General features: G+C 37.4%; 1 protein-coding gene across 1 annotated transcript; it reads right to left on the minus strand.

Annotated features, from left to right (window-relative positions):
• Positions 1-1,099: 1,099 nt before the first annotated feature.
• serinc3 (serine incorporator 3) lies at positions 1,100-13,038 on the minus strand. The gene is made up of 10 exons (XM_030134430.1): positions 12,774-13,038; positions 9,237-9,398; positions 8,912-9,105; positions 6,589-6,668; positions 6,365-6,502; positions 5,292-5,461; positions 5,084-5,174; positions 3,100-3,301; positions 2,584-2,811; positions 1,100-1,997 (listed from the first exon to the last, which is right to left on the minus strand). The coding sequence occupies exons 1-10, from the start codon at positions 12,810-12,812 to the stop codon at positions 1,862-1,864; spliced, it is 1,440 nt and encodes a 479-aa protein (XP_029990290.1). The 5' UTR covers positions 12,813-13,038; the 3' UTR covers positions 1,100-1,861.
• Between the last annotated feature and the right edge of the window lie 704 nt (positions 13,039-13,742).

The raw sequence follows: 13,742 nt of genomic DNA on the forward strand, positions 1-13,742 counted from the left end.
AATGACCAGCAAACTTTGATTTTCACAGCCCTACTCCTGCCATGGTTGGTTTCATTAAGAATTAACATGTGACATTGAGTGATCATTGTAAAACTAACCCACAAAGCTTAGACCATGTGTACATTTGTGTAATCAGGTGGAGTCAGTACAACCTGGTATAAACTATCACTAAGCACTGCTGCATCAACACCAGCAGAAAACAGCTGATCTTATAAAACAGGAAGTACAGGCAAAACCATCAAATATAGTAATTACAGCAAAGTTCATTTGCAGAAAATAGACTGAAACCACTGCAAATGTAAATCTTATCTTCATCACAGAAACCTCCATCTGGTAACACAAATAATCACAAACTTGACAAAAAACAACCTCGCACAAGGAACAATAACTGTAACCCACCAGTCATTTGCAAATGAGATCCACGTGTCTTGTCTTTTCTGACTAACATGTCATCTTCCTCCTCCAGTTTCAGATTAACGAGAGGCTTGTTTTTGGGAAACGAAGGCAAAGTTTGTCTGTTTTCATTACATAAGTTTTGCTATCAAAAATGAGCTCTTCTTAAAGCTAAGTAGCTATTAGCCAGAAAACCCCTTGAGTGAAATTCTGCATAAAACCTCTTCTTGTCTTCGTAAAATTCAGTTCAGTAGTTCGTATTCACGTTTTGTCTGTTTTGTTGCCGAAAATGACATTAAATTGACAAAGTTCATTCGAGATGTTTGCTATGAACGCGGCCGCCATCTTTCTTTCCCCATCAGCCCGCCAAAAGTTCAAGCGCCAATCAGATGACAATACCGGCCACAAGGGGCGGGGCTATCACCTCACATCAGCATCTGATTGGCTGATTATCTGGTCACTCAAAATCTGTGACAATTTATGACATTCACTAAGTGGGAATGCCAGTTAAGTAGAAAATGAAAATAACAATAAAATAATAATAATAATAATAATACCAGTTAAGACACAATAACAGAAGATTGGTGTGTATTACATCTATAAAACTGATTAAGCCACTTAAGACATATTACAATTAGTATGAGAAACAAATTATAAATAAAACTTGGATAGGAATTCATTCCATAATCTGATGAACTCACTGATAAACCTGGAAAGTGCTTTTATTTGCGTTCAGAGTTTTGCATGTTGCATCTCCATTGTGATAATAAAGCAAGCCAAGCTAACATACAAAAAACAAAACTCTAAATTACTTAAACAGTCAGTGGCACAGAAGGCATTTGGTCAACATTTGAGTCATTAACATACAAGTCAAGTATCATGGACATTTCTTACAAAACACGTCTTCATTTGATTTTAAAAATAGATTCGTAAAAAGTATAGTCATGACAAATATTAAATCTATTCCATACTATTTGGAGTCATACAGTAGTCTCACAGAACAATAAAATCAACACTGAGAACAGCTTTTACATGATTGTATCTGTTAAAATATTACATTCAAAGACACATTTACATTCAACAATCTCAGTTAAATATATTTGGCAGAAGAACTTCACATTTTACTCATACACTCTCAGTATTTACATAGTTTAACATTTTACACATGCATAAGGCATCGGACGGCATAGCAGCAAACTACAGCTGCTCACAACTGGAGAAAAATAACTGTAAGCATTGAAAGGATCAGAGATGGAATGTTCAGATTAAACTGGAATAACAGCAAAACCCATAATTCATCTCAAAACATGTGTGTGATTCACTACAGTAAAAAACCTGCACCTGAAGTAGCCGTTATGGCATCTCTTCAACCCAGACAGTGGAACCACAGCCCAGATAAAAGGTAAAAAAGGTGAGTGTATTTTGACAGAAAGATGGAGGCAGTGTGGTTGATGAGTATGGTCTGTGATCAGCTGAAGTCTCGGTTGGTGAGGATCATGGGAGCCACCAGGGTCCAGATGTAGAGGGCCAAACACAGCCAGCTGGAGGAGATCTTCACCCACACCGCCGGCCATTTACTGGTTACGGTGTAGTCGGCTTCAGGGCTGGAAACAGAGGAACAACCAAACTTCATATCTGTCATTTCAGCTGTAATTTAAAAGATTATCAACGTTAACCAGAGATGTGGAGCGGGAGTCGACTGTTAAATGAAACGCTAAATATTTTAATGGTTCTGACTGTTCTAGATTAATGAAGCTGCTTTGAATGTTCATGTTCTGAGCACGAAGAAACAGAAATATCCTGCTTTCACCTTGTTGAATAAGAACTAAATCATGAAATCACAGACATTTGAGTTTTTTACATTTTTACCTCTGCCAAGGAACGGCAGAGGTTAAGTTTTCATCTGGGTTTGTTACCTCCGCCAAGGAGGTTATGCTTTCATCGGGGTTTGTGTGTTTGTCTGCTTGTTACCTCTGCCAAGGAACAGCGGAGGTTATGTTTTTATCTGGGTTTGTTTGTCTGTTCGCAAAATAACTCAAAAAGTTATGGACGGATTTGGATGAAATTTTCAGGAAATGTTGATACTGGCACAAGGAAAAAATGATTCAATTTTGGTGGTGATCGGGGGGGGGACTGATGAATTCTTTTTTTCAGTGTTTCTTATAACAGATTTGTAGCTCCAGGACTGACCTGTACCAGTTGGTCAGCGTCATCATGATGTAAAGCGAAGCCAAGAAAAGCATGAAGTGGAAGAAGGAGTAGCTGTACTGGACCATGTCCCGTTCATTGTCCTCCACCCTCCGAGGCCCCGCCACCTCTTCTGACAAGTCATGGCTGCTGCCGGTTTCAGCCAAGATGGATGAGTCTTTGGACGCCATGGTCAGTTTGTTCACCTGGCTGGTGTTGGATGATCGGATGCTGAGGATGGAAACATGAATGTGTAACATCAACACAAAAAAGAAAAACACCTGGAGCTGAGGAGGTGAAATATAAACCACAGCAATGTCAAGAAATCAATAAAAAAGATGAGTTCATGAAACAAAACAAAGATGGATCTATTTCTAGTTATCACTTTGTTTGGTGAATCTCAGAAAATCAATGCTTTCAGTTGTACAAAATATTAATGTGGTGAATGTCAAATATATCAGAAATCCCATTCAGTCCATCGTGTTTCTGCACATGCTCATTATGCTGCCATCCTCATACCTGGAATAGAGGATGCAGAGGACGAAGATGGTGAGGCCCACAATGCTTTGGGCATCCCACCACTGCAGGTAGGGCGCTGAGAGGACGGGCTCCTCAGTGCCGATGATTATCACTGCCGTCTGGTTGTCGATCTCCAGAGGGGCCACGGTGGGGACGGCAATTTGCTGGAAGATGCTCAGAAGGCTGGGGTTACAGGTTCGATCTGAGCGACGGCACCAAAGAAATGCAAGGTTGGAACGAGAAGCAAAAACAAACCAAAATCAGCTGCAAAAAGAGGTCAAGCATTAAAAAAGAACTAATGAAAAGCACAAAGTATGTAGTTTGTTGTAGATGTCATTGGACTTGTTTGTTGTTTATATCTATAGATGTTTTTATATATACTGTTGTTATTTCTATATATATACTTTTTATATATACTTTTGCTTTTATACTTTTTGTGGTTGTTTCAGTTTGTCATTTTCAGACATGTCTGTTGTTTTTCACCAATTAAAATAATTGTTCAATCAAATCAAAGAAAACAATAGTTATAATAATCAATAGCTACAGCTCAAATTCTAAATATAGCATAAACTTAAAAGTGATGAGGATTTTTTAAGCGGCTGTTTCGAGTTGGTAAATTTACCTCCATCGTCATCACTCATTTATCCACATAGTTGTGATAGTGTTTAGTATATAGTTACATAGATGGTAGACGTTTCTATTATTTGTACTAACAGTGACAGTAGTAGTACATCCATTGTTAGTACTTGTATTTGCAGTAGTAGTATTAACAGTTATGGACATTTGTTTTAGTTATTGGTAATTGTACTAACACCAGCTGTTGCAGTTTTTAACAGTTCTACTTCAGTTTGCTGTGCAACCATGCATCTCCTCCTACTTTCCCCCTTCTCCGAACTCCCCCAATCTCTCTCTCTCTCTCTTTTTCTCTTCCTTTACCCTCTCTCTTTAACCCCAATTAGTTAAGGCAGACATCCATCCTCCAGGAGTCGGGGTCTGCCTAAGGATTCTACCTATTAAAGGTAGTTTTTCCTCACGACTGTCACCAAATGTTTGCTCCTGGAGGATTCTGTTGGGTTCTGTAAATTGGCTTAAGAGTCTGCTTTAGATCAGCTCTAAATGTAGAGTGTCATGAGATAACTTGTTATGATTTGGCACTACATAAATAAAATCTAATTAATAAATCATAAAAAACTAAATTAACCCTTCCAAATACTCATATGAAACAACGTTACAAAAAAAAAAAAAAAAGGACATTGTGCTGCTGATAGTGTTTTGTTGTTGTTGTGTTGTTTGTTGTTGTTTTTGTTGTGCTGTTATTGTTGTTCTTATGTTGGTTGTTTTGCTTGTTTGTTACTGTTGTGGTCTTTGTTGTTGTGTTAGTTGTTTGTTATTGTTGTGCTTGTTGTTTTCTATAGGTATTGTTGTTTGTTATTGTTCTTGTTTGTGATTATCTCATTTGTTGTTGTTATTATTACCTCCGCCAGGAGGTATTGTGATTGCTTTGCTTTGTGTGCGTGCGCGTTTGTTTGTTAGTAAGATAACTCAAAAAGTTCTGGAGGGATTTTCAGGAAATTTTCAGGAAATGCTGATACTGGCACAAGGAAGAAATGATTAAATTTTGGTGGTGATGGGGCGGGGGGGGAGGGGGGGGGGGGATCTGTTTTGGTGGAGGTCTGCGGTTTGTGAGTGCTTTTCTTGTTTGTTGTTGTTACCTCGCCATGCCAGGAGGTATTCTGATCGCTTTGCTTTGTGTGTTTGCATGCGTGCATGTTTGATTGTTAGCAAGATAACTCAAAAAGTTATGGAAGGATTTTCATGAAATTTTCAGGAAATGTTGATACTGGCACAAAGAAGAAATGATTAAATTTTGGTGGTGATTGAGGGGTGGGGCATCTGTCTTGGCAGAGGTCTGCGCTCTCTGAGTGCTTTCCTTATTTGTATTGTATCATTTGTTGTTGTGGTGACGGTTGTGGCCAGTTCTCACCGGGCTCGTTGGTCATGGCGGACCAGGTCAGGAATATGGTGTAGAGGGTGATGATGGACGACTGCAGCAGACCTGAACGAGGCTGAGATTCCTGCACAAACACAAATCAAATCCATCTCCTCTGGACCAGACTTCTGCATCTACAGTGCCATTAAAACCTATGACCTTTGAGTAGATTTAAGAACTGGTCTGTGTGATGGTTACACACCTGCACTTTGGGCAGAACTGACACAATGGACGCCACGATGCAGAACAACATGTTGAAGCTGATGAAGAACTTGTTGATGGCGCATTCATCCGGTTTAGTGTAGAAGACAAAAATCATCGCCACGGAAACAATCGACAGGATGTAGTTAAAGACTGTGACACCAAGTAAAGCTGAAAAGGAAAAAGAGGAGATGATGGAAATATTAAAATCAATATAAAAAACACACAAATAACCCTAATGAACATGTATTAAACTGGGACTGTAATGTCCATCTGTCCAACATTCCTTAAAAAATCACTACAAGGTTTATTAAAAAGGAAAATGATGTCACACATGTTCTGTCCAGCTAATTTATCAGGCTGTGGTTACAAAATGTTCTTTACACAACCTTCTGCTGTGAAGCCATTAACATAGACAGACATTATTTTAAAGAATAACCAAAACATTGTCTTTATCCGTCATCTGATTTGTACATTTTTGTTAGATATTTATATGTTTTATTTAATGTTGCTGTTTAATCCTCATATTGATGTAACAGTGGATGTTGATCAGTGACATATAGAATGCAATCACCACATATACACAAAATAAAATATACAATATGGGCAAATTAATATTTGTAGAATAAAATATACAATATGTACTGAGAAAATGGATTTAAAATCCAATTTTACAGTGTCCATAAAGTCACAGTTTGTGGTAAAAAGAGTAAAGGCCAAAATGTCTCTTAGCTCAATGTTGACGAATGACACACTACTTTTGGCTCTGCTGTCTTTTTATTTACGTACTTTTACAGTCACTTCAATGATACTACAGTTTAAATGTTATTAAAAAAAGAAAAGAGAAAAAAAAATTACCTGTTTGACGTTACCGACTCATATTTTTGGTCTCACAGGACACAGTGGAACCTCTATAGAACCATGTCATGTGATTTTCAGAGGTTAAGTTGTGTGAATGGACTGAATAAACTGCAAATGAACGGCCCTATAAGGGTTAATAAAATCTCTCTCTCTCTCTCTCTCTCTCTCTCTCTCTCTCTCTCTATCTATCTAAACTTCACCTGGTTCACCGACCTGCATACCAGCCTTTAGAGTTTCCCCTCTCCATCTTTTCCACCCAGGACTCGTTCCAGGAGTGGGCGAAGTCCACCAGCAGCACCAGCTGGATCACAATAAAACAGAAAGCTCCACCGGATCCAATCACAAACCAAGCTGCAACAACAGAAGCACACAGACGTCACTCCTCCACCGCTGACTGAAAGGCTCCTGATGTTAAAGTAAAAGCGTTGTGTTCTTACTGTAGGTGAAAGGCCTATCGGGAATGTAAAAGGCACCGGCCATGATCCCCACCAACGCAACAAGCTTAAAGAACCAAAACCTGAAAACAAAGGCTGCATTTTAGATCCCAGTAGAATTAGAAACACATTGAACATTTAACAATGATGGACAATGAACTTTTTCTCTGAAAATGGGTGTTGTGTCTGATGGCATGTATGTACTCAGGGAATAACAATGAACCCCAAAGCAATCTGACCTTTGACCTAAGAATCTAGAAGGTTTATACCAGTACTTTTCAACCTTTTTTAGTTCGTAATCCCATTTTAACATCAGAAATTTCTGGTGGCCCCAGACATTCAGAACGAAGACATTTTGTTTTGCTCAAATTAATTTGTTTTTGATCATGTAATAGTTTGCTATACTATGTTGCAAATAAAGGTTAATTTTAGAGGACATTTAGTCTATATAATGTATATTATTCTGGATGGAGGCAGAAAAGCCAGGTGTAGATTACTGCACAAAGTGAGAATTTTATTTTCCTTGGTCAGGACATGTACAGTCAGTCCAGCTTGGATTTACAAGGCTGACAATTAATACTGAACAAACAATAACTCAAACTATGAATTATGAAAGAGCTGCAGCATCTGAAACCGACCACACTGAATATTTGAAAGATAAACAGTACCACAGTGCTTCAGTTTCACAGTTTGTCTGTTACGTATTGTGATTGTCTCTGTCAACTCAACATTTTTTATTAGTAAGTTTTTATTTTTATCAATTACTAGAAAGGCGACCCCATTTGAATTCCAGGCGACCTCATGTGGGGTCCCGACCCCAAGGTTGAAAAGCACTGGTTTATACATTAAACTAAACTAAATATGCATTATAAATGATATGAACAAAAGTATTGAGACACATCATGTCTACAGCTGTAAGATGTCCTATTCATGAGGATTTGACATACAAACATCAATATTTCCTTCAAGTTTAAAGGGATATTTTCCTTCCTTAGTGAGATGTGAAGAAAGTAGATGGTTAGTTGTGGTAAAAAATTATTATTTACAATTGGAACATAAAATTTTTTTTTAGAAATTTAGAGAAAGCGCATTTAAAATCATAGTCATGGATAAAAAAAAATCAATGTTGAGAGAAAACTAAATACCATCTCTGAGGCATTTTGGAAGCAAAGAACAGTTACAACCAAACTAACCAATGCAATAATATTTATCCCAATATAAAACATTATTATGACATTTGTCATTATTGTTTTGTATCCCAGACCCCGTTAGAAAAGAAACACCTCAATTCAACATGTCCACATACTTTTGTCCATATAGTGAATGTACTCAGGTAATTACAATGAATCCCAAAGTAATCTGACCTTTGACCTAAGAATCTATAAGGTTTATATGCTGATGTTAACCACAACTACAGTAGGGGTTTTGTTGTTTCCTGAGTACATTCTAAACATTAAGACGTTTTTCAGCTGTAAATGTAATTATATGACTTAACTGCTGGTAATAATACACATAAAAACGGTCAAATACTGATATGAAATCTGGGTGTGGAAGCGCAAACCACTGAACTCTCCACTTCCTGTATTCAAACCTTCTTTATTTGTTGTAAAATCTGTATAAAAACATTAACATTCCCTCTAATCAGAGGTGTTCAGTCCATATGGTTTAAATCAACTATGATCCTGAATCCATTTTATCTGTTTTGAACCTCATGAAACCACTGTATCATTCTGTTCATGTGTAATAAGAGACTAAAATAACAGATTCAAACATCACAGTGACTCAACAACATGGATGTTTAGTGGATGAATCTGCCGGACTTAAGTTGTTCATGGGAGATGACTGACGGCAGCAGGAAAAACAGGAGGAAATATTCTAAATATAGAGGAGATTTAACAGTGATGAGGATTATTTACGTGGATGTTTCTAGATGGTAAAATAAAAAACAAGCAAACAAAAACAAATTAACCCTTTTAAATACTCATATGAAACAAGAAACAGAAATTGCATTGATGATAGTGTGTTGTTGTTAGTTATTGTCGTCATTGTGTTGGTTGTTGTGATGGTTGTCGTTTGCGTTGTTGTGTTGGTTGTTGTTGATGTCATCTTCTTGATTATTGTTTGTTGCTATTGTTGTCATTGTGTTGGTTGTTGTTGTGTTGGCTGTTACTGTTGTGCTGGTTGTTGTTGTGTTTGTTGTTGGTGTTGTTGTCATGTTGGTTGTTGTTGTGTTGGTTGTTGTTTTGTTGGTTGCTGTTGTTGTGCTTGTTGTTGGTGTTATTTTGTTTGTTGTTTTGTTGTGTTGTTTGTTGTTGTCGTCCCTCACCCATTGTGGATGGCTGCTCTGGGATCTGTGCTGTTCTTGATGTTGATCATTAGAATAGAAAAGCCCAGGAACCACATGCTCATGCTGAAGCAGACGCGGTACACAGCTTTATAGCCCACAAACATCTGACAGTCCAAACTGGCCTGGAGGTCCGGAATGGAAGAACCCGCTCCGTCCTCACAGAACCCTGGGATCTGCAACAGAACACATCAATCACCAGAGTACATGGCCGCTTCATGTTGAATTAGCGTGGTTCTGTTCAACATCTGAGTTGCTTTGACACATTTGAGTTAATATTAATGGATGTTTTGTGCTCGTCTCGTACCCGTTTGAGCTGCTGATCCACACCTGGTGACAACATGATGCAGGCCACAATGGTTCCCAACAGCAGGATGGAGGCATACAGTACTCTGGTCACTGTGGAGTTCCTGCTGTGTGGACAACAACTGCAGATCAGGCAGGTGGCGCTGCTGCACAGGCACGGCACCTAGAGGAACAATCCACCAATCAGCATGGAGGAGGAGGGGGCGGAGCAACTGATGGACAGACAGAGCTAAAAGATACTGACACAGAGACATCCCTGTCTGTCAATATCAGTAATAAATGTTTAAAAAAGAGGGTTATTGGTGGTTTTAGATTATTTTTAACAAACAGAAGAAAAGAAAAGCAACGTATAAGACATAAGCTGATAAAAAGATGGAAAAGATGAAACATTTGGGAAAGGCAGCTGTAAAAGGAGCTGAATTTACAAGAAATACCTTCACATTAGTGCATATTTGATAAAATGCTGAGGTGAATGACTTTTCTCTTCGTGTAAATGTGAAAAATCAGTTTTGACGCTAAAAGGCATCATCTGAGAGTCATCTGTCAGAGTCATGTGATGAACACCGACTGTGTCCGATCTAAAGCCATGTGTTAATCTGTTATGTTCCCTGTTCTGAACTAATGCAACAGCGTGTGGCGAGTTTAATGGAGCAGAGGATGCTGGGATACTGGACGTTCGATTCCCACGGGAAGGAGAGGAAGAACAGACTGATCTGAGATGATGAATGTATGAATTAAATGATCAACCATGTGTTAAACCAGTAACAAGAATAAAGCCATCACCAAACCAAAGTGTATTTATTACATCTTATCTGTTTATTTGTTCATATTTCCTCATTTGTGTTCTGAGTTATATGAGATAATAATCTATAGATAATGTGTTAAACTCTAGATGAGCAGAGTTCATAACACCCCAAACATCCACCTTTAACCAAAACCATGGTCATCAGATATGACAAATTTGGACATTCAGAGGCTCCGTAATGAACGTGGAAACACCATCATCTTCTACAACATTGATTCACCAGTAAAGCCCATGGAGTTGGATCAATGACAGTGGATGGACACACTAGGTTTATGCTCAGTTAATGAGAGATTTAACTGAGAAAGTCACTTTTTCTTCAATTTTCAGCAACACAATATAGAAAAATATACACCCTAAGAAACAAAATTAATAAAAACAAATAAAATAACAAATAAAATGTACAAAAACAAAAAAGAACATTTACAAAATAATAAATAACATAGAGAAAATAAGCTACAAAATGAACAAAAATAGCCAAAGTATTCAATAAAATGAACAGTGAGAAAAAAAAAAATAAAACAAAATTAACAAAAACAAATAATACAAAGACAAAATAATAAGTGTCAAGAACAAAATTAGGATGTAGATGTTTTAATGTTCAGTTAATGATATATTTTGCTGAAAAAGTCCCTTTTTCTTCAGTTTTCTGTTTTGATATAATAACTTCTGAATTTACTCTGAGCTTGAATGAGCATCTATTTATTATTATAATAAATGGTGATACATCATTTGTTAAATGTTAAATATAGATAAAAATTCATTTAATAAGTCAGTATAAATAATTGTAGGCATTTAAGGGTTCAGAACCAGTCCAGGCCAGTGGACCAGGACTCAAACTATAGACATAAGGACTATTTTATATTGTATTTTCAGTATTTTGAGCTTTAATGAACATCTACATGATCAGTGAATTAAATATAGAAAAATACATGATTTACACTGAAAAATGTAAAATACAGAGGATAATATTAGAATAAATGGTGACAAATCACAAAGGAGAGGTTAAATGTGGAGAAACATTCCCATGGAAGGGGCCACAAAAACAGGTTTTAAAGGGTTTTAACTGAAATCAAAATAAAGAAAATGACCAAACTAAGCTCTGATCACAGTCAGTGGGTGCTGTTGTCCTAAGTTCACCTTGTTCGTTTGTTTTCAGTAATTATAACCATCTGGTTTGTTCATCCAGTCCATCTGTAGATGTTCTGCTGAAGGAGGTTTAACAGTGAAACCAAACCACCTGAATCTCCTCCATGTACAGTATGACTTCAGTGACCTCTGACCTCCTCTGGTTCATTCACTGACAGCATTTACTGCGTTCTCCTCCACTAAACCAGAGTCAAGAGATAAGACGAGCCGGAAGCCGTCGCCATGTTAACACCAGACAAGGTCGGCTTAGTGCGGAGTCTTCCAGACTGGGCCGTGTTAAATGTGTCAGATAACACACAACCAGGACACGACCCAGAAGGCCACAGTGCAGCCACAACACACCAGGGAATCTGGTTATTCCAGTCCAATCCACAGACACAGGGTTTATTTAGGGTCTGAAAGGCCTTCATTAACTTCACAGATCCCATTGAGTTGTTTACAACAGAAATACAGACTTTATTTTTAGCACAACTGCTTTTATTTGGGTTCATTTAAGCTGATTCTATTGATACTCTTCTTCATTTTCTGAGTATTTTGATCATTTTTGTTCACTTTGGCTTATTTTCTTGATTATTTTGTTCATTTCAGCTGTTGGTTATTGTCTTGTTTCCTCTTTATTCTGATTATTTCATTCATTATTTCTTATTTTCTTGATTGCTTTGTTCATTATTTTGCTCATTTTCTTATAATGTTCATTTTTGTTCATGTTGGTCATTTTGTTCAGTTTTTGCTTATTTTCTTGAATATTTTGTTCATTTTTGCTGTTGATTATTTTGTCACGTTTACTCATTTTCCTGATCATTTCATTAATTATTTCCTATTTTCTTGATTGTTTTGTTAAATATTTCGTTTATTTTTTACAAATCTTTTGATTATTTTGTCCATTATTTTGTCCTGCTTTGTTCAATAATCTGTTAATTACTCCTTATTTTGATGACTGTTTTTCCTCATTTCTTTTTCATTTTGTTACCTTCCCTTCATTTTTTCTTTTTTTTTTCACTTTCTTAATCATCCTGGTCATTTTGTTGATGATCTTGCTCCTTTTCTGCATCCTTTAGTGGTTTTTCTTGGATATTCTGTTGGTTTTGTTGTTTCTCTGTCACCCTGATGCCTCAGTTATTGTGATCATGTCCATCTGTGTTTGTGTTGTTGTTCTTACAACCTGCCTCTAAAACCCAGTTAATCCAATTAATCACGTGTAAGCAGATGACTGAATTATAATTAACCCTTATGTTACCGGTTCTGTTTACTGTCCCTCTGCGTGGTCCAGTAAATACACAGACCCCATAACGGACACATAACCTACATTAGATAATTACCGACAGTAAAACGGGCAGAACCGATTATTTCCACTTCATTTACACCATGATTCTTTCATAAAATCTACCTGTTGCCGGATTAAAACCTGTACATTTAACAAATATTTTAACCTCAGACCAGGAGGAAAAACCACCAATAATCAGTTTTATTGAAGTTTGTGAAATAACCAGGTCATAGTCCGGTCCATGACAATAAAATAGGCCGGAGACGCGTGAGAGTTCAGAGTTTTTCCTCTAATAAATGTGATACAAGTTCATGTGAACTCACCCAACTGGTGAGGGAAAAGGCCCCCAGAACAGCCCCCATCTCGGCCGGTGTCGGTCCGCTATCGGTCCTGTGTCGGTTCGTTGGTCGGTCGTCCCGCCGCCGGTTCTTCTTTTAATACTTCCAATTCTGTTTCTTCTTCTTGTGCGCGTCTCCAGGGTTAAACCCAGACCCGCTTCAGCTAACAGGCGGGTTTGGTGGATCTGGGTCTAGTTTTCAGTCCAAGTGATGAACAGACTCCTACGCTGACAGTTCAGGACTGAGTGGGTTTTCTTTTTCATACGTGCGCCGAGCGCAGTTACGTGATGACGTCACATGTCCGCCGTGAGCGCCCAGCGGCTCCTCGTGAACACCAGCTGATTTAACTCATGTTTTCATTTATAACAGAAAAATTGTTGAATTTGCATCTGTTCACACTCATTTCACCGTGTTTTAGCATAAATATTCTTGTTTTCATGTCCATTTCTTCACTGTTTTATTATTTTATTAGATCATTTTTGTTGACTTTATTGATTTTGTTCATTTTTTTTTGGGGGGGGGGGGGGGGTTATTCCATGGCAATTCAACCAATGGTCCCCACACAATAATCAATGCCATTATACTGTTAAAAATGCCATTTACACCTACGTTTGTATACAATTTGAAGAAAATATAGTCATGCAGTAAAAAAAAAAAAAAAAAAAAATTAAAAATAGAACCAGTTCTTTCCCAAAGCTAAAATTTTGTGCACATCTTGAAACATATATGAAGACATGGTAAAAATTTCAAAATTTTCATTAACTGGCCACATGGTAATTTGGGTGCTCAAATAAAGAGTATTTTTGTGAAAAACTGAAATCGACCCAATTTATTCATTGCCTCACAGCAACACTTTTCATTGAAATGTAGTTTTTTTTTTGCAGTATATTGTTGCATCTTGACCATAAGAATCCATGCAAAAAAAAAAAAAAAGGTCTCTACATTCATCCATTA

The sequence above is a fragment of the Sphaeramia orbicularis genome, chromosome 5, assembly GCF_902148855.1.
Source record: "Sphaeramia orbicularis chromosome 5, fSphaOr1.1, whole genome shotgun sequence".
Taxonomy (NCBI): domain Eukaryota; kingdom Metazoa; phylum Chordata; class Actinopteri; order Kurtiformes; family Apogonidae; genus Sphaeramia; species Sphaeramia orbicularis.

Coding starts and splice junctions, on each gene's coding strand:
- serinc3 (XM_030134430.1), bottom strand. CDS start 12,812: ATGGGGGCTGTTCTGGGGGCCTTTTCCCTCACCAGTTGG. Junction 9,106..9,236: donor TGGATCAGCAGCTCAAACGG/GTACGAGACGAG, acceptor GTTCTGTTGCAG/ATCCCAGGGTTCTGTGAGGA. Junction 6,669..8,911: donor AGAGCAGCCATCCACAATGG/GTGAGGGACGAC, acceptor CTTTGTTTTCAG/GTTTTGGTTCTTTAAGCTTG.